Source organism: Ursus maritimus, unplaced genomic scaffold (assembly GCF_017311325.1).
Source record: "Ursus maritimus isolate PB19 unplaced genomic scaffold, ASM1731132v1 scaffold_8, whole genome shotgun sequence".
In the NCBI taxonomy this organism is placed as follows: domain Eukaryota; kingdom Metazoa; phylum Chordata; class Mammalia; order Carnivora; family Ursidae; genus Ursus; species Ursus maritimus.
Genome location: NW_024426996.1, coordinates 77,134,724 through 77,159,462, shown reverse-complemented (window position 1 = coordinate 77,159,462; position 24,739 = coordinate 77,134,724). Strand labels below are relative to the sequence as shown.

General features: G+C 51.1%; 1 protein-coding gene across 1 annotated transcript in view; it reads left to right on the top strand.

The window, feature by feature from the left end:
* CRMP1 (collapsin response mediator protein 1) overlaps positions 1–24,739 on the top strand; it is a 70,064-nt gene that overhangs the window by 18,065 nt on the left and 27,260 nt on the right. Inside the window, exons 2-4 of the mRNA XM_040625448.1 lie at positions 5,115–5,203; positions 10,583–10,767; positions 14,972–15,136. Of these exons, the coding sequence (XP_040481382.1) occupies positions 5,115–5,203; positions 10,583–10,767; positions 14,972–15,136 (439 nt within the window). The remainder of the gene's footprint in view (positions 1–5,114; positions 5,204–10,582; positions 10,768–14,971; positions 15,137–24,739) is intronic.

Sequence of the window (24,739 nt, the reverse complement as noted above, 5' to 3'; positions counted from 1 at the left end):
TGGTGTGGTTATACGATTGTAATTAATTCTGGATCACACCTTTGTGCATAATTCTTTGGCCCTGTTTGGGGATATTTTCCTGAGGAGAGATTCCCAGGAGCATGGCATGCCATGCTGAATTTTTAGATCAAAGGTCACAGTTTTAAGGCCCTTGACATATTTTGCAAAATTGTCTAGTGCTTGATCTTATTGAGAAACCCCAGCTTTGAGGAAAATATAAAGATTATCGCTTTCCCTTCTTATACATCTGCCCAGTATTTATGTCATGTCTTGTCTCAGAAGCTTTTATATGTTTGAGTTCTTATTTGACGAAAGCCCTTTCATTATCGTGGTGACCAGCTGGGACTCCCTTCTACACATGGTGTTAAGGTCCCCATGAGCTGGCCCCTCACACCTCTCCAGATCCCCCCTCCAACATCATACTTCAGCCAGATAAAATCACATACAGATCCCTCAGCACACCAGGCTCCCTCTCCCTCTGTGCCTGTCTCCATGTCATACCTCTTTCTGCAGTCTCTTTTCTCCTTTGCCATGTGGCTAATTCCTACTCATTCTTCCAGCTCAGATAAGCATTTTCCCCCCTGGAAGAGCTGGAAGGTGCCGGGGGGAGGGGGGCTCTGGGCTCCTCCCCATCTCTTCTCTTCTCTCTGCCCCAGCCCTTCCCTGTCTCCCCCACTGGCCTGAAAACTCCTTAAAGGCAGGCACTATTTCTTTTAGCTGTACACACTGCTTCCTTAGATAGTTATTGAGTGTAGTTCCCGCTATAGAATATGGCAAAGAATAAACAATGCATAACCCTACTGAGTATTTCCATGGGCCAGGCCTGTGCTAAGCGCTTTGTGTATACACCCCTTGGACTTCTCCCAACCGCCTTATGAGGCAGGGACAGTTATCCCCACTTGCAGATGGAGAAACTAAATCTAGAAGAGGTTAAGTCACATGGATAATAAGCGAGCAGAGATTGGAACTTGTATCTGACTCCGGACATTCTGTTCCTCCATAACACCGATCCAAGGACGTGAGCCCTGCTGAGCATAATTCCCTTTAGGTCACTGCTGTCACCGTGGAATGAATGGCAGTCTCTGGCATACCCTGCTGTTAGACTTTTGTTGGATTTTTGATTAGGTATTTCATTTTCTTCCAAGTATTTAAACACTGTTTGTTATAGAGAGCTTGTCATTGTTCATATATGCTATTTGTGAGGGGCAGGGTATCATTAATTTTCTTTTAGGTGTGTGACTTTTACTTTTTTAAATTCTTAAAAATTATGTACCATCAAATTCACTCTTCTTGGTGTGAGATCTTACACTCAGATTTCCTGCATGAAGAAAGGGAGCCCTAGAATGCTGGGTCCTTGGGCCACAGACCTCTGGTTCTTTCTAAATTGCATCTAATTATGGGTGTCATGGATTCTAGAGTGTGAAAATGTTTTAAGATGTGACAGAAGGGTGTTTGATGGAGCCAATGCTAGGCAGGAAGTTAGGGTGCCTTGGGTCTCCCCTAGAGCCCTGTTATGTGAACGTAGAAATCCACCCCATCTCAAAGCCCCATTTCTAACGAGACCTAACGAGCCTAACTCTCATAAAGCACAATTCCTAAGTGGAGAAATTATCTTTGTCAAATTTTCCATGCCACAAAAGGATCTATGTTTGGAAAAGATGTAAATTCAGTTCTCCTCTTACATATTCACATGGCACATCGACAAAGTAAAGGACCTGCGAATTCCTGTTGCACAGATCATCTTTGTTTCTGCTTAACTCAGAATTTTCTAAACTCACCACACCTGGGAATCCCCTTTGGGACTAGCATCTGCTTAAACCCCTCTGCGCTAGAGTTCCAAAGAACCTGATTCTGAAAATGCCAATTACAAGGCAAAGGCTAATGTTAAGGAAGAAAAAGAAGCAGTCACAGCAGCTCTTGCCTCATTATGGACTTGCTAGTGTAGAAAGACTCTTGCCCCTGAGAACACGGGCAGGGACCCTTGCAGTAGCTACACACCGTCCGCTGGTAGCTGGGGAGGGGGTGGGTTTGAACACAAGCTGCCCCGCCTGATTCTAGGAAGAGCAGGGTGGGGCCGATCTTCCCGTGCACAGTGCTTTAAATACCACCTTTCAGGCTAAGCCTGTAAAGCCCTCTATTAAATGTGACAGGGCAGACGGCTGCCTGCGGGGGGCCGTGTTCTGGAAGCCATGCACCAGCTGCTGCTGCTGACTCACACTTCCCTGCGTTCTGGTGCCCGGGAAAACCTGCACAGTAGCTTGTCTCTGCTTCTGGAATGTAAAGCCTGCACCTCCTTTCTCTCGGTCCTGGAGTAGCTTCCCTGGGAATGTGCCAGTTGTGGTTGGCTTCTGTCGTAGGGCTAAGAGGCAGGTTGTAGGGCCTGGGAGTGGTTGAGCTTGAAGCCAGAGACCCTCTGCTGGGGAGCAGGATGTGCTGGCTCACTTGTCTTCCTTGTCTCATGGCTCTGATACCTTTGCTCTCCATCTTAACCTATTCATCCTTCAAGAATCAGTTCAGGGATCCATCCGTCTGTCCATCCATCCACCCATCCATGCATGCATCCATCTGTCTATCCGTCCATCCATCCATCTGTCCGTCTGTCTGTCCATCTGTCCAGCCAGACAGCCAACCAGCGAGGCTGTGTCCGAGTGTCAGAGATGCAGAGGGAAAACAGATACAGCCTTTACCCCCATGAAGCTAACGGTTTGTGAGGACAGCTGCAGGACACCATTGCAGTTGGCACCATTATCCACACGAACGTGTGTGCAGGAGTCCCCCATGAGTTGTGTCTGACACAGCCAGTGGGGGGCACCACAGCTCTGATGTCAGTGGGCAAGTGGCATTTTAGACAAACCTGTGACTATGTAGTGTGGGGGATGTACTGTAGTCGGTACTATGAAACAAGAGGGCAAAGGTGTGGGGTTTGCAGGCAGGGCACAGGTGTCCGGCGTTCCCGACAGGGCAGCCGGTGGGGCGGGGGTGGGGGTCTCAGGTAAGTGATGCTGGACACACACCGGAAGCAAGTGAGAGTGAACGTTGCCTGGGTAGTGGGATTCCAGATTACGTTGGGTCTCACTGACCTTGGCTTTCACTCTGAAGGAGATATGGGGCTGACGCACGATGGCAGCAGGGGGTCCTGAGCGGCAGGCTGCGTGCCCTGTTTCTGCTCAGCGAGCCTTCCCTGGTTCTTCAGCTTGGGTTAACCCTTCTTCTCCGGGCTTGTGCAGGACCCTCTGCCTTCCTGTCATGGCTGATGCCATGGGACCATTGGGACCGCTCTGAGCTGTATTCTGTACCGTTCCTCAGAGGGTCCTGGTGGGATCGAGCCCCAGTGAACGCCAGTGTTAGCCGGATCAGTGAGCACTTTGTATGGGATTTGCATGCCTGCCTGCCTCTCCCTACTTCCCCACTCCGGTGTGTGCAGTCACCTCGCATAGACACTGTCTGCCTTCAATCCTTGTCTCAGGCTCTGCTTTCAGGGAAACCCATGGAAGACACTCCTTTGGAAGTGTCTATCCTAGAATTACTATTGTCTGTTTACTGTCTCTCTCCCTACCCCATGGCTGGGGCTGAAGGACAGAGGCTGTGCTTTTTTATCCATCACTGCATCTCCAGCCAGGAGATAGTACACGTATAAATTAGCACAGGGCAAAACAATTCTCAGCCTCTGAGAAATGCAAATTAACAAATATTAATGATAACCAAGGGTGCTTGGTGATTTTATGCATGGCAAATTGGGGCAATACTTTTGGGAAGCTATCTGGTCATATTTATCAAGGACCATAAACGAGGTTTATACTGTTTGACCCAGTTGTTACACTTCCGAGAAGCGATCCTAACAATTCAAGCTGAGCGAAAAGCTTTGTGTGCAGAAATGGTCATTGCAGCAATATGTAGCATTGTGAGAAATGGAAACGAACGTAAGTGTCCAACAGTAGGGGGGTCATTAGACAATGTATTGTGTATCCATAAGATGGAATATCTTCTAGTCACTTACTGTTATGAAGAACATGTAGTGACCTGGGGACACTCTTAGGATACAATGCAAACAGGACACAGTTGTGTTCTTTTTGGCTCTAGAATTTGCTGTGTTTTTTGCTGCCTCTGGGCCAGTTCTCTGTCTAGACACTCACTGAAGGTTCGCCCTCCCTGGCTGCCTTCCCCACTGCTTGTTTGGAACAACTCATCTTGACTTCTTTTCTAAGTATGAGCGGTCCTTGCCCGGCCCCCGGTAAGGTGGCAGCTCCTTCACTTTGCTCCCAGGGCGGGCACCCCCCACTTCTGCCTCTCCCTCCATCCGCTCCAGGAGAGCACATCCCCTCTGTCCCTGCTTCCTCCTGGCTCCTCAGGGCTGGGAGCCGAGGCAGCGAGCCAGCGTGTAATGGGGGCACGGAGGGGTGGACGGATGCGTGCACTGTGATCGCAACCATGGGGAACGGAGGAGAACGGTGGAGAGAAACCTCAGACGTTTGACTGGAGGTTGTTCTGGGGGAGTTGTGTTTATTTTATAGTCGCTCTGCTAGCTTTGAAAAGGTCTCTAAATTGAGTTTTATTATATTCAGTAATAATGCCCTAATAGACTCCTGTTCTATGAATGACCTAGTTTCTTTAACAAATGAAGGGCGTCTGAGGGGGAGGAGGGCTGGTGTAGACGTCGGCAGACAGCAGAGAGCCAGATGCAGAGTGGGGGCTGTGGACGGAGCCCCCCTCAAACTGCCCGCTGTAAACCCGAGTAAAATTGAGCACGGGCTACTAACTCATATGAAGGAATTACAGTTAATTGGGTCCGTCGAGACGATGGGTTGTGGTTCTGTTTATTTAAAAACTCTTTAACGGTTGGAGATATATCCTGAGGTATTTCCAGGTGGCGGGGTACGGTGTTTGGGATTTATTTTACAATATCTGAGCAAAAACAAAACAGCTGTGGGGGTGGGGGAATAGGTGAAATGTGAATGGCCAAGTGTTGGAGCTTTTGGGTCTGGACGATGGACGTGAGGGGGGTTTTTATGCCATTTATTTACTTTTGAAAATATTTGGATAATTTTATATTAAAAGTTAAAAAAAAATTCTCAGCTTTTCCCCAGTGACACTTCATACTTTGCTTGGCTTTTCAGAGTGACCGACTCCTCATCAAAGGTGGACGGATCATCAATGATGACCAATCGTTCTATGCCGACGTCTATCTGGAAGACGGACTTATAAAGTGGGTTGACCAAAACACACCTTTTTCCTTTTTTAAAAGACTTTATTTTTTTAGTAATCTCTATACCCAGTGTGGGGTTTATTTATTTATTTATTTTTTTTATTTTATTTTTTTAATAATTTTTTTATTATATTATGTTAGTCACCATACAGCACGTATTGCATGGCACACTGGGTGTTATACGCAAGTAATGAATCATGGAACACTACATGAAAAACTGGGGATGTACTGTATGGTGACCGGTGTGGGGTTTAAACTTACAACCTTGAGATCAAGAGCTGCCTGCTCCGCTGACTAAGCCAGCCAGGCATCCCAAAACACGCCTTTTAAGAAGCCAATCTCAGGGCGCCCAGGTGGCTCAGTCGTTTGAGTGGCCAACTCTTAATTTTGGCTCAGGTCATGATCTCAGGGGCATGAGATTGAGCCCCGTGTCAGGCTCCCCCGCTCAGCGGGAGTCTGTTTGTCTCTGTCTCTCTCTGCTTGCTTGCTCTTTCTCTCTCAAATAAATAAATCAATCTTGAAAAAAAAAAAAAAAAGCCAGTCTCCCTAGGCTGCCGGGTCCTTTAGGGCTCTGTCCCAGAATGACAGTGTTGTCAGGATCAGGGTTGCAGAGATGTGGAGAGTCCAAGCTACAGGTGGGGAGGGGACTAGCTGTTCTGGGGTGCCCCCACTGTGCCAGCCTCATGCAGACCATTAGATGCACAGGGAGGTGTGATGTGACGGCAGGCCGGGGAGGTCTAACAGCTGCCCGACGTTGTCAGCTGAGGGCAAGGCGCAGATATCCACCTCATACGTAGGACTGAATTCACAGCTCTTTCTTCTACGACCCGCCCCGCCCCGTTTCTCGATTGGGTGGAGGGAGCCAGGAGAGAAAGGAAGAATGTTAGGACAGGGCTGCAGCACGCACTGGGCCAGGGAGGGTTCTGCACTTTGTCCTATTGGCTTCCTCTCTAGCTGTGACATCCGGGTGCGTTCCACCTGCTCGGTCACTGTAATAAAACACCCCAGGCTGGGCAGCTGAAACAATAGAAGCTTACTTCTCCCAGGCTGGAGGCTGCAGGTCCGGGATCAGGGTGCTGGCAGGGATGGTTCCTTCTGAGATCTCTCTCCTTGGCTTGCGGACAGACGGCGTCCTCTTGTTGTGTGCTCCCGTGGCCGTCCCTCTGTGCACGCGTGTACAGGACACCAGTCCTGTTGGATCAGGGCCCCACCCAAATGGCCTCATTTTTCATTTAGTCACCTCTTTAAAAGTCCCATCTCCAAATACAGTCACATTCTGAGATGCTGGGGGTCAGGGCTTCAACATATAAGTTTGGGGGATCACAGCTCAGTCCACGACACCAGACAGTGGTTTGGATGTGGCCTCCACACTTTCCCGGCTAGTAATGGAGAGGTTCAGCTCTCTCTCTTTCACATCATGAGTGCTCTGGATTCGCTGGCTGCTTGTCATCTTCCCCGGTAGTCTGGAAGAGTAGGAGCCAGAGACTGTCTCAGTATCCAGCCTGGGCTGCTGGCACAGGAAGGAAAGGCAGAGGGGAATGTGAGCGAGGTGAAGGGCAAACAGGAATGGGTTCTATTAACAGGACCATCTGGTGCCCATGTAGGCTTTGATGAGGAGGGGAGGAGAGAGGGTGGAGGAGAGGGGAAGGGTTGAGGGGAGGAAGGAGGAGGGGGGAGAGGGGAAGGGGATAAGAGGGGACTGTGGATGGCTGTGAGCACTGAGAAACCATGCCTACGACGTGTCCAGTGAAGAGCTCAGGAGAGCGTGGATCCCTCCTCTGCCTCCCTCTACCTACCCCACCCCCAGTCCCAGACTCCGACCATTTCAAGCCCTGCCCCAGCCTCCCTTCGTCCAGTGGATTCCTTCCTCTCACTTCTTCCCAGCCACGCTGAAAACGTGGCACCCACAGAGCTAGCCCAGCAGCTCTCGCCTGGAACCTTGCACCCTTAAATCCTCTTACCCCCCCCATTCTCATTTCAACCCCTGCCCCTCCCCGTTCCCCAACCCCTGTTTGTCCTGTGGGTCCAGCTTGTATGGTTCCTCCTCCAGGAAGCCTTCCCTGACCCCCTTGCTGGCAGCACATCTCTGCTGGCCAGCCTGTGTGCCTGTCCCCACACTCCTCATGCTGCACTTGCCCCTGACTAAGGCTCTTGCCTTAGGCCCCCCCGCCCCCCTGCCCAGGGCCTGGCACAGTGCTGGCTACGGAGAGGGACCAGGAGTGCTGACAGGAAGTGTAGCAGAGGCTCCCTGACCTGTCAGGTGGCAGGACCTTGGTCTTGGCCACAGCACAGCCTGGAACCAGAGGAGAGACACAGAGGTGGAGGAGGGAGTGAGGTTTCTAGGCAGTCCTCTGCTTAGATAAGGAGACAACCACTCCGGGTGACCTCTGGTTTGTGGGGCCTCAGGGTTCTGGGGTGTGGGGGGTAAAGGATGCCGACACTTTTGCGGGACCACCTACCCACCAGTCACGTGGGATTGAGGTTAGCTCCCCAAGAGCCTTGCAGTCCAGGATGTGTATACATGAAACAAGTGCTCACTGGTCAAGCTGCATTTATGAGACGCTTACTGTATGAGTGAACACCTGGAGTCTTAGGGACTTTGGTGGACCGTGTTCAGTGGTCCACAAGTTCATTACTTGTCAGCTCCTCTTAGTCAGAAACCCCTCTTTATTTGACTGTTGCTCCTCCCCCCACCCCACGAAGCAGAGCGAGTCTCCAGATGGTCATTCGGAGCACGAATCCCTGCTGGCTGGGGAGTCGGTGTGGAGGGCTGAGACCCAGGGGGACCGCCTGGCGTGAGGAGGCTCAGTTATGCTCCTTCACTTTGATTGAACCCCAAGAATTCTTCTCTTTTGTGGCCATTCGCCAAGTTTTCCTAAAAGCTCGTCAGCTGTGTTTGTGCCAAATCTGTTAGGATTCATGGAGGGTTCCATCCAGTTTGCAAGTGCTGGTGACTCAGACGCTGGCCGCCGACACTTGTGCGTGGGCCCAGGTGGTGCTGGGGGTGCAGGCAGGGAGGAGTCTGGCTAATTCATGAGCCTCCCGTTCCACACACACCACCGTTGAGAACTATTTGGGTTCTTCCTCCTAATGCACTGGGGGTTCCTTCTGGGTTGGCCCCAGTTTGGGGACAAACTGCTCTTTCTGTGTAAGGGAAGCAGGAAGGCAGTTAAGGCTGGGGGGCAGAGCCTAGATATTATATTAGACTTGGGGGGACCTGGCTTAAATCCAGACCCACAACTGACTTGCTGTGCAGACTTGGACAAGTCACCGTACCTCTCTGAATTCCATGTTCCTCTTTTGCAGAATGGGAATACTTCCTGTAAAGAGAGGCGACTGTCATGCCTTTAAAATGGGCCCCGAACGGTAGTAGTTGTTGGCACGGCAGCATGGTGACCATGTCACACACCCGGTCAGACTCCAGATACCCACAGGTGGGGCTGTGCTGCCCATGCCTGCCCCGGGTCACGCCCAAGCCTTCACCAGCATTAAACATTCGGACATTATCCCGTCTTCCTGAAAAGCCAGTTGAAGCGTGAAATGAGATGGTCTGTGAAGTGCTTAGAAGAGCCGGTGCTCAGGGGTCACCTGCTCCTGCTGTGAGGTTTGGGGGCATCTGCTCCTGGATCCCCCACTCTTCAGCTCCTGACACATCTCCATGTGTTTGGCGCTGGACAGTTGGGGGATCAGGCAAGGCAGGAGTCTGCAAATCGAGGTGGAAGTGACAGAGGGAAGGACAATGGCGTTAGAAGCAGCAGGTGTGGCTGTGGGAGCAGTCGTGGTTGCGGTTGCGGTCATGGTAGTGGTTCCAGGCACCGTGATTTGCTAGACTTATTTCCGGTTTCAGGACAGTGTGCGATGCCCCAATTCTGCGGGAGAGCCCCAAGTGAAGTCCCCTGTCCCCCCCGCCCCACTTGCCTGGACCAGCCCTGCCCGGGGGTCCAGAGGAGCCGGGAGCTTCTGCTTCGGCCACTTGGGTGTGGATTCTGTTTGGGGCCTGCCGTGGTCCCCGAAGCAGCACTACCCTGGGTCTTCATTACGGGTGTTTTCATGTGACTTAGAATATTGTTGCCTGATCTGAAGAGTTCAGAGCAACTGTATTTTTTTTTTTTTTTTTTTTTTTTTTTTTTTTTTTTAGTAAAAATTGCTCAGTTCAGATCTAGCGGTCTTTGCCAGGCATTGACCTTGGAGGCTGTCGTCTCTGTCCTGGTTGTGGCAGAGCCTCCCCTCTGCTCCCCGTATGTCTCCCAACTCTGGTTCCAACAGATGAAACACAGCCACCACCACGCGGGGCAAGGCTTCCAATTTCTTAGGCTTTTCTCCCTTCTTCCTCCCTTTGGGATTTTCCCCCTTCTGGCGGAAGTTCGCAGGCGCCTAGCGCACTGGGGAACAGAAGTGATGGTCAGCATGTTCAGAAAAACTCTGCTCTCTCCGGTGTGATTCCCTCCAGGCAGGTGTTACGACGTTAGTGGCTTTTTCTTGTGCACACTGGGCAGTTAAGCGGCTTTCCTGAGGTCAGTGCTCAGGAGAGCTAAAGCGAGAATCCTGGTTGCCTGTCTGCACTGGCTTGCCACGGCTGGCGTAACGAAGCCCTACGCACACCGGGCGGTTTAAACAACAGACATTGATTCTCTCATGGGTCTGGAGGCTGGAAGTCTGAGATCAGGATGTCAGCAGGGTTGGTTTCTTTGAGGCCTCTGTCCTTGGCGTGTAGACGGCTGACTTCTCCTCGTGTCCTCCCCTGGTCAGCCCTCTGTACGGGTCTGTGTCCTGATCTCCTCTTCTAACAAAGACACCAATCCTATTGGATTAGGGCCCAGCCTAACAGCCTCATTTTACCGTAATTGTCTCTGTAAAGGCCCAGTCCTCAAATGCAGTCACATTCTGAGGCCCTTGGGGTTAGGGCATCAACATACAGCTTTTGGGAGGGGCCCCCTTCAGCCCATAGCACTACCTCTCACAGTGTGAGAGCCAAGAGGACTTTACACTTCGTCTCCTGCAATCACTGTCCTCTGGATCCCTGAAGTGGTTGACAAAAGTGTGTAAAGAACTCTGGAGTGACAGGCTATTCTGAGAACCCTTTGCCTCCACCTCCCCCTGGAAGCCTTCCCAGATTTCAGGGCTGGTGAAGCTGCCCACCTTACACGCCCCACCCCTCTGCTGTACTGCATTGTAGCCACCTGCCTGCATGCCTCTCCTCCTCATTAGGCCGTGGGCCCCTCGAGGGCAGGAGCCCTGCCTGAGCATTCTCTGTTTATCCAGTGTCCTGCCTAGGACCTGGCTCAGACATGTTTACCTAATGGAACTGAAGCCACACGGTTGGCTGCCATCTTGTTTTTCTTTTCAGAACCAAAGGCCATTTCTGTTGTTTGTTTCCAGACAAATAGGAGAGAACTTAATAGTTCCTGGTGGAGTGAAGACCATCGAGGCCAATGGGCGGATGGTGATTCCCGGAGGGATCGATGTCAACACGTACTTGCAGAAACCGTCCCAGGGGATGACCGCTGCCGATGACTTCTTCCAAGGGACCAGGGCAGCTCTGGCAGGCGGGACCACGATGATCAGTGAGTTGCACCCCTGCCTTGGGCACATGGGCAGTGACTTCGGTTTGTCATCACTGGCAGCAGCAGAAACACCATGGTCTCAGTCTACACCAAGCACTTTGCTCAGGGGACCAGTTAATGTAATCCTCACCCTACAACCTACCATAAAGGCTGGGCCGCTGGTGGTACGCAGAGAATTTTATAGGCAATACAGACATTTAAAAGTTTAAATTATTTTAATGCATTTGAAGATAAATAATTGGCACATGATGGGTATTATTGCATAAGGTGAGATTGAAATTAACATTTAAATTTTTAGAAACCGTGAGCTGATTTGAAGAAAAATAGTGAGGAAAAAATGTACAGATTGTAGGAAGATAAAGCAAAAAATTCCTGAACATGGCTAAAGTTTTGGGACCAGGGATACAGGTGTCCTGAGGAAAGATGGGGAAGTAGAGGCTGAAACGAGTTGCTGCAGGGGACGCACTGGGGAAGGGGTTGTACTAGTCAGTGTTGATGCCGTAGTGCTGGGATAATGCTGCATAACGAGCAGCCCCCAAACTTCAAGTGTCACTTGTTTTTCATGGTCAAGGATCTGAGGGACTAGGAGCAGGACAGAGTGAGTCTGCTTCAGGATGTGGGTTGGGTTCGGACCGGCACCACGGAGCTCCCACCGTGGAACCAACGACCAGCTCAACTATGCCCTTCTCCTGGCAGATGGCAGACATGCAAGAAGGGTCTGGTAGAAACTTGCCATCCCTCTTACCACTCATGTCTTCACCTACACACTGAAGGTCTGTTGGCCAAAGCAAGTCACATGGCTGAGCCTAAAGTCCCTGGGATTGCACTCTGCCCGCCATGAACCATGGTGAAGGTGGGGCGGGGAGCAGGCATTGTGCACAAACAGTGCCATCTACTACGGAAGCTTCTGGGGATGCCGGATTCTTCTTTGACAGCATTTTGCAGTCTCCTGTGTTTTTTTGAAGTAGCTTTTCTTTCTTGGATTCTGTTTTATTTTTTTTAAGATTTTATATTTATTTGACAGAGAGCGAGAGCGAGAGAAAGAGAGCATGAGCAGAGAGGAGGGGCAGAAGGAGGAAGAGGGAGAAGCAGGCTCCCCACTGAGCGTGAATCCTGACACGGGACTCAATTCCAGGACCCTGAGATCATGACCTGAGCTGAAGTCAGACAGTTAACCGACTGAGCCACCCAGGCGCCCCTCTTGGATTCCATTTTAATAAGTGATTTAAGTTAGTAAGCAACAGTTGATTTTCAGTGTTCTTTCAACTGCTAGGCTCTCTGCGTCCAGGCAGTTCATCTCTGAGCTGGCCAAACCCTGCCCATCTGTCTCCCTCCTAGGAACCCGATTGGAAGTCCACCGGGCTGGAGCTGGCCACCGTGCGTGGAGCTCATGCATCAGAGCCGCCTCGTCCCCCTGAGCCAGGAGGGGATGGCCCAGCTCAGGAGGCCCCACAGTCCCAGTCCCTTCTCCACAAGCCAGCCTTTTATCTGCTGGTTGGGAAAGTGGGAGGAGCCCAGATGCTGGACCTGGATGGATTTGGACTCGGACCCCAGCTGACCGGGTTTGGTCCTGATCGCTGCCACTCAGCAGCTGTAAGCTTGTGGGCCGTACTTAGCCTCTCTGTGCCTCAGTTTCCTCATCTGTAGGATGGGCTTTATCACCCGAGCCTCCCCTCAGCACAGCATCGCTGGAAGACATTCCTGAGGTTCCTGGGTGTAGTGCACGGCACAGGGCAAGTACTTGGGGACAGGAGCTCGCACAGCTCTGAGAGGCAGAGATGGAAGTTGCAGGCTCAGGTGACCTGTGTGGAGTAGAGGACAGAGCCCTGGATGAGGAGTCATGCTCTCCAGGGTCCCCACTTTGCTCTTTCCCCATCATCAGCCTTGAGACTCTTAGGGGAGGGGCCTCGTCCACCCCATTTGGAAAAGGGTGGATTTCAGTGTGTTTCACGGAACCCCAGGAACCTGTGAAAGCACCAGGAGGACCATCGTGAGGGGCGGGGAGGTTCTGAGTCCCTACTCCATGCTGTCACACCCAACAGATACTTAGTGATGGTGGCTCTGTGCCGGGCACTGTGCCAGGTGTGGGGGAGGCAATGACCAAAGCGGACACGGTGCTGGTGCTCCAGTGGTTGCAGTCTGGTGCGGAGTCACGGTCACATACGACTATACACACGTCTATGATCTGTGACTAGGGCTACAACGGAAGGGGTGCACTGAGCTTTGAACGGAGGGGCAAAGTGCTCAGGAAGGCGTCCCTGAAGACACAGCATTCATGCGGGGACCTGAAGGATGAGTGTGAATTCCCTGGGTGAAGAGGGTGGAGGCGAGCAGAGCTCCAGGAAGAGGGAACGGCATGTGCGAAGCCCCGTGATGGGAGAACCCAGCTTGCGTTTAAGAGACTGACGAAGGCCCATGAGGCAGGAGTGCAGAGACTCAGGGATGGGATCGTGTGAGGTTAAGACTGGAAGATGAGGGTGGTACTGATGGTCCTCGATGGGTGAGGCAAGAATTTTGGACTTTTTCAAATGGGCACTGAGCAGGCATTGAAGGATTTTAAGCAAGGAATGATGCGATCCGCTTTGGGTTTTAAAGGGACCAGAATAGAGTGGCCTAGATCGGATGTGGCTGGACCGGGGGAGTGATTGCAGGAGCTCAGCTGGCAGAAGAGGGTGGTGAGGACGAGGAGTGTGGCCATGAAGGTGGACGGCAGTGGACAGCTCCGGGGTATGTAGGATGGAAAGAGAAGTACTTGGCGATGGGTCCGCCATGGGGTGCTTGCGAGAAAGGAAGTGTCAAGAATGACCCTTGGATCCTAGCTGTGGAACTAAGGTCGTATCCTCACAGCTGAGGAGGAAGCCGGGACCAGATTTGCAAGGGGCGGGGGGACGATGTTGCATGAGGTTTGGGACGTGTTAATCTTGAAGAGCTTTTGAGTCTTCCTGGTGGAGAGGTCAGGGAAACAGCCAAGGTCAGCGTTCTGCAGCTAAGAGGCAGTGGTAGGTTTTAATGAACAGCTGCATGAAGGACGTTCCAGGACCAAACCGCAAGGAATTTGACCATTTAATGGCCAAGTAGAGGCAGAAGAGTCTACAAGGAGACTGAGGAAAAATGGCCACAGAAGTAGAATAAAAGCCAGAAAACCATGCTGTCATGGGAGCCAAGAGGAGGGAGTGATTTACTGCGCCCCAGGAGGTCCAGTGCAGCCAGGACTGGACGTTCCCATTAAATCTAGAGACATGGAGATTGAATTAGCAGAGGCTGAATATTTACATGGGTGGAGGAGTGAGCTGGCAGAGAATAAGGACTACTCTTTATAGATGTCTGGCTGTGAAGGGTGGATGTTAGGGAGACAGGGCAGTAGCTAGAAGGATATGCAAAGTCAAATGAGGTTTAAAAGTCAGGCGTTGCCCCTTTCGTTTGCTTTACATTTGAGATCTCAGTTTAGAAAGCGGTGATGACACTAACACTGGTATAGTATATAAGGTCTTGTGCACCTTTCCAGCTCTGGCAGCATGGAGCAGTGGGAAAGGGTTGTGAGGGTTTAATGAGGTAATATATGGAAAGCCTGGTGGCAGTGTCTGAGGCATGGTAAGCATTCAATAAATAATTGTGATGTTGCTGTTGCCAACGATGACAGGGACAGTGGGGGTGGTGATGTCACTGCTGATGGTTATGGTAATGATGGTGACAGTGATGGCAATATTGACTGATGATGGTGGGAGTGATGATGAAGAGGGTGCTGATGGTGATGATGATGATGATGGTGATGGTGATAATGGTGGTGGTGATGATGATGGTGATGATGGTAATGATAGTGATAATAGTGATGGTGATGATGATGGTAATGATGATAATGATAGTGATAATAGTGATGGCGATGATGATGGTTGTGATGGTGATGGTGATGATGATGGTGGTGGTGATGGTGATGATGATAATGATAGTGATGGTGATGATGATGGTGATGATGTGGATGGTGGTGGTGATGATGATGGTGATGATGGGATGATAGTGAAGTGGTGATTAAGGTGGTGATGATGATGATGGCAATGGTGATGATAATAGTGATGATGGTGATGATGATGGTGTGATGGTGATGGTGATGGTGATGATGATGGGGTGAAGAGGCTATTTGAGGCTACCATTAGAACAGCTTGGGTCCTATGTATTTTGGAATGTGATGCATATTTTTCTTTCACAGTTGACCATGTTGTCCCTGAACCTGGGTCTAGCCTGCTGACCTCCTTCGAGAAATGGCATGAAGCAGCTGACACCAAATCCTGCTGCGACTATTCCCTCCATGTGGACATCACAAGCTGGTACGATGGTGTTCGGGAGGAGTTGGAGGTGCTGGTGCAGGACAAAGGTCAGTGAAAGCCTCAGAATGGGGGTATAGTTCTGGAATCCCTGGTTCTTTGGTGGGTCTCAGTATGTGGAGTTAAAAATCCCTTTATCTGCATTAGTGGCGAGCCCAGCTATGAGCTGCACACTGCCGCAGAAACAGTGGAACAAGGGGATCCTCTTTAAGGAGTCTGTCTTCTTCTCCTTCAGGCCCTTTGGAGGTATCTCCTGTTCACAGAAGAAAACCTGATTTCCTTAGCCTGGCACGCAAGGCCTTGCTGATCTAGGCTCATTTCTCTTTCTCTTCCCAAACCCATCTGGGGTACTTGTTATCCTGGATGCTATCCCCTGAAGCCTGCTTCACCGCTGGGTCTGAGCTCAGGCTGTACCCCCTGCCAGGAATGCCCTTTCTTCTACTCTGCTACTGAGCTCAACTAGCACCTTCTCCAGTTTCCCCAATCAGAATTGCTCGTTCCTTGACTACCCGTATCAGGTTACTCTGGGGGCACCTTCTCCATTGTTCTTGGATTATGGGATCCCGGTTCTCTGTTTGGCTCGTGTGTTAAACCCTGAGCTCTATGGGGTGGGGGGAGGGATTGTGTCTATCCGTCTCTGTATCCCACCCCGGTTCCCTTCTGTTTGGACTCACACCAGGCCTCCGTGCACAGTGTAGACACTACAGTGTGCATTGTGTTGAGGTGAATTGAACTGAAGATACATGAAGCAAAGAACAAGAGAACAGAGTGAACCAGGGCGGGAGCGGTCAGTCGGGAGAGGCCGTTCTGGACGCTCTCGGAAGAGGCAGCCTCAAATGGAGGAAATGCTTCAAAGAGAGCTCAAGGGGGTTTTCAATTTTTAAGATACATGTGCTGTGTTTTCTCATTATAAAAATACGTTCACCACATTATAAAAAAGTCAGAAAATCAGGAGAAGGAAACGTTTTTTCCTTCTTGGGCCGATCCCCAGTCACCACTTAGATTAATGTTAAGGATTATTGCTTTCCACTCTGTCGATTTAGATGATTTTCTCCTTCTATAGTTATACGAGAGCAGTTATCTGGAATCCTTCTATTTTCACTTACCATTTTATGAGTAATCATTACTTTTCATTAATAACTTTTTAATGGCTTGTAATGTACAATGTAATGGTTAACTTGCTTGGTTATTTTCTTTTTACTGGGCACTTAGGTTTTCTGTTTGTTCTAACTGTAAGTAGTGTTACAGTGATCATCTTCATATATAAACGTTTGTTTGCATTTCTGATTGTTTCCTTAGATTTCCAGAGATGGAATTACAAGGTCGAGGTTTTAACATTTTTTCAAGCTCATGACACTTACAGCCAAATTGCTTTCCTGAAAGATGCACACATTTGCATGCCCATGAGCCCCGTGTCTCCGGCTCCTTGCATGCTTGTGCCATTGGGTCGTATTTCTTCTACAAAATCCTTGCAAATCTGATGAGTCAAATTCAGTGTACCACGGTCCACTGCACATCTTTTATCGTTAATTACGGTAAACATTCTGCGTACCTTTGTGTGAATGTCCGGTTATATTCTTTGCCCACCCACGAGTTTGGGGTTTGCGTGTCTGAGTCTCCATATCACGAAGGCACTGTCTCTCCATTGCAGTTGCTGTGAATCACATTCTTGTTTTGTCCGGAATCATAATCCAAGGGGATTTACAATTTTGTATCTCGCCTTTCTCATGTAACGTTAAATCCTGAGCAAGTTCCCGTTTACCCCGTGGGCTTCCTCACATCAGTTTTAGCAGCCTGACTGTGTATGGGGACGTGCAGAAGGGTCAGGTAGAATACCAGGATCCCAAAACTGGCTCAATAGAGTGCTACAGCTCTGTGGGGGAGGGGCACTTTGTGGGGTCCTATATTCTGCATTGCTTTAGAGGAGGACGGAGAGTTCTCTTCCCTTGACCAGACACTTGCAAGGAAATGACTTGGGGAAGTTTTTAGGTGCATTCGTGGTTTTAAATGTCTGACGAATATTATATAATGGCTTTTATTGATCTAAGTTTCAGAATTAGTGCGTGTTTAGTAAGAAACAATATGGAGGTAAAAAGTGATAATTGGGTGTTTAGTCTTTCCAGGCATCTTTCCTATTTGTGCAAGTGCATCCACGCTCACACACACATAATTCTTATGAGCAGAACTATAATGTGCATCCTCTTGCCCCATGCTTTTTTCACTTTATAAAACATCACAGACGACCAGGCCCCTCCACTTAGCAACTGTGTGACCTTGGGCCAATCACTCAACCTCTCTGTGCCTCAGTTTCCCCATCTGGAAAATAGAGGTCATAAAAAGGTTGTTTTGAAGATCAGATGAGAGGGTATATATAAAGTACTTAGAACACCGCTGGCCCCTGGTAAGGATTCTGTATTTTTAATTATTAGTTTTATCATCATTCCGTCATTTCTCCTAAGACCTCTGGAGCATTCAGTTTTATGGAGGTACTGGGTTAATCTCCTTCCTATTGGAAAATTTTTAAAAATTGTGTTGTCAGGGCTCACAGGGAGCAAACTCTGAGAAAGAGACCGGCATGCAGGACATGAGTGTGGATTAGTTTCCTATTGCTGCTCTAACGAGCACCCCCCCCCAACTTCTGGTTTAAAACGACCCGAATGGCAGCTCTGGTGGGAAATCTGAAGTGGGCCTTAGGGCTGAGGCTGAGGTGCTGGCAGGGAGGGCTCCTCTGGGGGGCCCTGAGGAGAGCCCTTCCTTGCCTTTCCCAACCCCGACAGGCTACCCACGTACCTTGGCCCCTGACCCTGATCCTTCCAGCCAGCGCCTCCCCCCAGGTTGACTCTGCCTTCTCCCCTGCTTCTTTCCTTACAGAGGACCCTGGTGATCACCCGAGGCCCTCTCAGGAGATACAGGCTGACCTTTTACCTCAGGACCTTAATTTAATCCCATCTGCAGAGTCCCTTTGTTGTGGGGGGACCGTATTCACAGGGTCTGAGGGTTAGGGCGGGGACGTCTTTGTGGGCGCCATTATTTTCCCTCCCACAGCGTGATCACAGGATCAACCCCTGTGAGCAAAGCCCAGGAAGCAAGATGGGCCACAGGGAGCTCTGAGACCTGGGCACCCTGCCGTTGGATCCTGAGGGAGCCAAGGGGGTGGGACTTCAGAGCTCCCTGCCTGCCAGGCATTGGGCGCGGCCCCTCTGGGATGGGGCATGACCTTGAACGGAGCTGCTCTGTGCACAGAGGGTGGTTCACCCGGCTGACAGCGGAGGGTCATCTCCCTGCAGCGGTCCCAGCAGCAGCATGTGGGACGATCCCAGCAGTCAGGCTGCCTGGGTTCAAATCCTGCCCTTCTGCTTCCTGGCCATGTGCCGCTGGGCAAGTCCCCTCGCTGACCTCTCTGGGGTTATTCAGTGGCCCCTCATCCGTAGCACCAGGGCTCTGGTACCGGGTGCAAAGCCCACTGTCAGCTCAGTGTTAATTCTCCACCCTGACGCCGGGTCTTTGTTGTCATAGCAACCCCAGAGGTAGGTAGTGATGGTGGGGGTGGCTTTTCTTGAGGTGCCACGGACGGTGAGCTGTAAGTCCAGCTGGATCCCAGGCATTGGGGACCTCATGCAGGGCTTGCTGCCCCGCGTGTCTCTTCATACTCCCCATGGGGAGAAAGAAAAGGGGTGCTCTCTGTGGGGAGCGGTCCTACTCCGGCCTGCCTTGGTGATGCAGGAGGAGGACGTGCGCCAGGGCCAGGGCCAGGGCCACGTCCACACTGGATGGGCTCTGTCAGAGCACCAGGCTGCGGTGAGAAGGGCTGGTGTCTGTGCGGCCACCCACAGAGGCAGGGACCGCAATAGAAGAGCTCTGGGCAGGAAGCTGCCTGTCGGTGTCTGGGGCCTCACTCTCCCCGCCCCCAAGCTCCCCCACCCCAGAACCTGAGGCGGTGTGGACCCTCAGGCAGGATCCTCAACACTTATCCCCCTCCCCTGCCGGGGGCTTCAGCCTGGTTCATTGTTTGCTGGTCCCTGGGCCGCTTCATCGTGGTGCACCTGAGATGTGCAGGCAGGTCCTAAACCAGCGTCCCTCAGGCCCTTAATTTAATCCCATTAAATTAAGGTGGAGGCTCATCCTCATCCTCGAGGGTGGGCTCAAGCAACCACACCTCCTGGAAGCCTTTCCTGCTTGCTCCGCACTCCAGGCTGGCGTCCGCTCGGAGCTCCCACGGCCCCAGGGGGGCTTCTCCAGCGGGGCTCTGGGCTCAGGGCTCTCACTGCCCTCATCTGCCCTCTGGCCTGAGAACGCTCAGGAAGAGGTGGGTTTTTTCTTCTCTATTCCTGGCACAGAGTGGCCTCCCGCTCCGTTGTCTCATTGGGAGCAGGAGACACTCAGAGTAGATCACGGTTCTCCTGGGCCAAGGAGCTCTTAGTAAGCTGCCAGTGCCCGGCCCCAGGCCTGCTGATCCCAGATTCCCGGAGGGGTGTGTTTGCAAAGCTCAGGTGTTCCGATGCAAAGCAGAGTCGGGACCGCTGGCTCAGGGCCTGCCCTGCACGCACCGCTGGCTCAGGGTTTTAGGAAGGACCCAAAGGAACATCAGCCTCCTGTGACCCCCAGGCCCGAGGTTGGGTCACAGGCCCCACTTCACATCCATGGAAGAAGACCCCAGGACCTGAACCCTCTGTTCTGGGTGGGCCAGCAAAGCGCCCTCCTCTGGGGCCCATTGGGTTAGCACAGACCAGCTGTAGGGGTCACGAGGACCAAAGGGTCTGAAGGGGAAACAAGATAAGAAATTCAAGGATCCTCAGGAGAGGCTGGCCCCTGTCCGGAGCAGTTGTTCTTGCCCCTTCTTTCCTGTTCGCCAGTCCTGTGTCTGAGGTTGGGTAGATGGGTTATAAAGGATATTGGTATCAAGGCTCCCAAGTGCACGGATTCCTTCTTATCCCCAAGGGAAGCAGCACTGTCGTGAGCCTTGGCTGAAGCCCCTTCCCCTCCCCTGTGCACCTGCAGCCCCATCATAACACAGGTGGGGTTGTTTACAAGCCCATCCAGCCCCGCCTGGTCTTCCTCCTTCCCAAGGTGCTCAGTGAATGGTGGTGACCTCAGGGCTCCAGTCCAGGCTCACCTTCTTGAGGGGCTCTCAGCGTCCATCGTGTCCTTACCATCCATCCGCCTGTGACCCCAGCCCCAGCTCAGGTAGGATATGGTGCCCAGGACGCCCCCAGGGGGCTCAGACTTACGAGGTTCTCCCAAACCCATTACTTTTGTGTGAACTCTAATATCCGTCACTCTGGGTCCCCATCTCCGAGGGGCCCTGTCCAGCCATCCAGCCATTCCCCTTTCTCCCTCCCCATCCATCACAGATCCACGGCTTCATGTCTGCAGCAGCTCGGCTCTGACTATGGGTCTCCCCCAAGTCCCTTCCCTGATGTGGGGCTCACTGTGTCTTGTCCGGATGCCTCCTTGGCCTCACCCCGGGTCTCTGGCCCCCCTCCTACCCCGCCAGTGCATTCCTGCCCCCGCCACAGATGTGGGATTTAAAAAAGCAGTTAGCATGAACACGTGTGGTGGCTCAACAGTGTCCCTAGGGTCAGTGCCAAGTTGCTCACATGGCTTTCAAGGGCATTTCCCCAGACGCTTGCACGTAGGAGAGATACTGCAAATTTGGGGGAGTTGACTGAGTTCCTATAAGATGCTCTTACTGACTTCTGTACCCCAAGTGTTTAACACACATCCGGCATAGAGTAGATTCTCAGTAAATACTTAATGCATGAATGACTAAGTTAGGGAAGGAAGAGAAGGGGAAGGGAGGGAAGGAGGGCGGAACAGGCCTGGTCTCCTTTCCTAAAGCATTTTTAGCACGCCCCCTCTGAGTCAGAGGCTTGCCCGGGCATCCTGATGGTCGTCATCATTGGACTGTAAAATCAAGGGCAGGAAATTTTCAGGACGGGAAATCAATGTAGAGCTCATATAGTTCAGACATGGAAACTGAAGCTCAGAGAGGGACGGACAGTCCCTTCCCCGGTGTCACCCAGCAGCCAGCACTTGGACTCGGCTTTCTCCCACGGAGCTGCTGCTAGCACTTCTGGTGTGTGTGAGAACTGCAAGAAGCACCCTCTTGGGGTGATGCATGGGAAGAACGTGCCCTTCTCTCAGGGCACAGGCTGGGCGGCTGGGGCTCAGGCTGGACTTAGCCCCCTTGGATGCTCCCTTTGCTGGGAGCCCTTGTCCGGGGCACAGGCTGCAACTCCTCAAAGTGCTGCCCAGCCCCTGACCTCCTTGCCAGGTGCTCTTTACGCCGCACGCAGACTGCCACAAGAGCAGGTCCACGGCGCCTCTCCCTCTGTGCTGTGAAAGCCATCGCTCAGCGCGTGAATCCATCTTTAGATCAAGCAGTTTATGGCTTATTTTAGAAATCTCAAAATACAAGGGGAAGTTATTCTAGAAAACGGTGGTGCCAGCATGCTGTGTGGACTTGGCAGAGGAGAATGGCTGTGGGATGGGATTTTTTATAAACCTCCGACAGGGGAGTCCTGCCTGTTTTCTGAGCCACAGACCTGAGCCACTACTAATAGTACCTATTGGTTTTGTTGGATGCCAGCAGCATTTCAGTCTCAAATAGAAACTTTAATTTAGAAATAGTTGAAAAGAAGAGAGGAAAAAAAAAAGAACAAGCTCAGTGAAGAAGAGAGGAACTCACATTGGTGCTGGTCTGTGTCACTCGGGTCAAATGTTAGCCTGTGTCACCTGGTTATGTTCTAAGAACAGTGATACAAGGACCATAGTGTCATTCCACCATTTGTATGAACTTTCTGGATCTTTCTGCGGGAACTTACATTGTCTCTTGATCACATTGCCCTGTGTATTGGCTAGCTTTTGCCATGTAACAAACCACCCCAAACCTAGAACTTAAAATAATGATCATTAATTGCTTTATGACCCTGTAGTTGACAACTGCAGCTGGGCTCAGTTGAGCCGCCTGTTTCCTGATCTCGCCTGGGCTCACTCAGACATTTGGGCCTCAGCTGGGATGGCTGGGAACATGCACCACACGTGATCTCTCATCCTCTAACGGCCCTCTGGGACCTCTTCGCTTGGTGGTAAAGTTCCCGTGGGTGAACATGGAAGCTGAAAGGCCTCTTGAAGATGAACTTGGAACACACATCATCATTTCAGTTGCGTCTTGTTGGTCAAGTCAAGTCACAAGAGTATCCCAGATTCAAGGGATGGGGGAAAAAGACTCCACGTCTGATGGCAGGAACCTGGAAGAATTTGTGGCCATTGTAATCTCAATAGCGTCTCATCTGGCCACAATTAGTATCGTTCTCTTTCATTCAAAATATGCTCACCTCCACCCAGCTGCTCCAAAATTTCCATTCGGTTATGGCGTCAGGTTTGGAGTCCAGCATCTCATGGTGTGCGAGTATGTAGGGTCCAGCATCTCACAGTGCGCGCGTACGTAGGGTCCAGCATCTCACGGTGCGCGCGTACGTAGGGCCCAGCATCTCACGGTGCGTGCGTACGTAGGGTCCAGCATCTCACGGTGCGCACGTACGTAGGGTCCAGCATCTCACGGTGTGTGTGTAGGGTGTACATGAGCTTCTCAGGGTGTGGCTTCTCTTGATCCAAAGACTTGTGAACTTAAGAGAGAAGTTATGAGTCTCCCCGCCCCAGGCACCCACGCACGGTGGTGGAGCGTGGACACGACAACTACAACAAATATTTCCGTTTGAAAGAGGGAAAACAAGAGACGCATGGTCATAACCCCATAGAGATTTCTGGAATCCAGCCAGACACATATTGCCAGCCAGACCTCTGGGGGTAGAAAATATTCCTTTGTCAGGGCCAATCTTTCTCCTTGGGAGTAGTGCCCAAGTTCAGGGGTTGGCAAACTCCAATCTGTGGGCCAAATATGGCCCGTGGCCTGTTTCTATGCAGCTCGTCAACCCAGAATGTTTTTACATTCTTAAGGGTTTTTCAAAACAAAACAAAACAAACACAAACAACAACAATGACCAGAAAACAAAGAATATGTGACAGAGACTACATGTGGCCCACAATAGCTAAAAGATTCACTCTCTGGCCCTTTACAGAAAAGCTTCCTGTCCCCTGCCCTAGACCATTGTTTGCATAGGTCAAGCTCTGCCCTGGGGACTCTTGGCTTGCCCGTTGGAGATACAGTTCACTTCCCATAAAAATGGCCCATGTTTGCAGCAAAGCACCTTTCTCAGCCTTTTCCTACCTCTAGGAATTTGGTGGCCAGAGGCCCCCTTTCATTTTGAACAGGCTCGGTCTCTTTTAGTCAAAGAGGGTACTGTTTTCTTAAAAACACTGTGGGCTTCCAATGGACCACATTATAGTTCACTCTACCGGACAAACCTTTTTTCGAGACAAGCTTCTCTCTACTTTAGGTGACTGTTGGTGTGTGTCGTGCGGTGATGCCTCTAAGATTCTTGGAAGCCATTTCGTCAGGCCAAGGACGTTTCCTGGGCACCAGCTGGGGTTTGGAGGAGGTCTTAACAAAGAGTTCCGGGCATACCCTTGATTTAATCTTTACCCTGAGGTCACTTTTTCCTTTGAGAACTGTTTGCGTGTTGGCAAGAGTAGAGATGAGAAGCAGTCCTGTGTGTCCGCTCAATTCCGCTTGCAAACTGAACCGTTCCTTGTCTCTCAGGTCCTATTTGATGTCTATCTTCTGGTGCTTCATCATACTCGACTTAGGCCCTTAAACTGCGTTCTTCTTGGAAGTCATTTCAGGCAGATTCGCAAATTCTCTGGATACGTTATCACAAGTGGCAATTTTTTCCTCTTGTGTTGCTGCCGCCTCATATGCGTGGCCCCTTTCCCAACCCTCCACTAAGAGTGTGTTGGCTGTTTTTCCCAGCCTTTGGCCTCCACTTTCCTCGGGACTGTTCTGACCTCCACCCGCTACCCAGTCCCAATGCCAGTGACACTTGTGTTAGATTTTGGCCACTGCGGCCCCGACCTCTAGGATAAGAGTTCTGTATCAGTTAGCCTTTGTTTTATAACAAACCACTCCAAAACCAAGTGGCTGAAAACAGCCACTGTTAAAACGACAATGAGATACCACCTCACACCCATTAGAAGGGCTGTTATCAAAAAAACTGAAAACAATGAGTGTTGATAAGAATGCGGGGAGATGGGAGCCCTGGGGCACTGTTGGTGGGAAATGGTATGGAGGGGCCTCAAACAATTGAAAGTAGAAGTACCGTATGATCTAGGAACTCCACTTCTGGCTCTTTATCCAGAAGACTAGAAGGCAGGGGTTTGGAGATATTTGTACACGCATGTTCGTAGCAGCGTTAGGCACAAGAAGCAAAAGCTGGAAATGTCCATTGATGGGTGAATGGATAAACGAAACGTACATCTCCATGACCTGTCCTCCAGCAGGCTCTCCTGAGCCTCTGCACACGGGGGGCTCCGGGGTGAGCATGAAGCCCCAAGGCGTGGCTTGGAACCAGTATGGCGCCACTTCCGCTCATGCCCTAGGTCAGTGCAGGTCTCCAGACAGCCCTCGTTCAAGGAGTGGGGAAATGGACTCTGGCTCTTGGGAGAGACAGAGTCACCACAAAACTTTTGTGAAACTTTCATTTCTTCCTAGCTCCTGTCTCTGCATGAAATTACCCTACTTACTTACTCGCTTA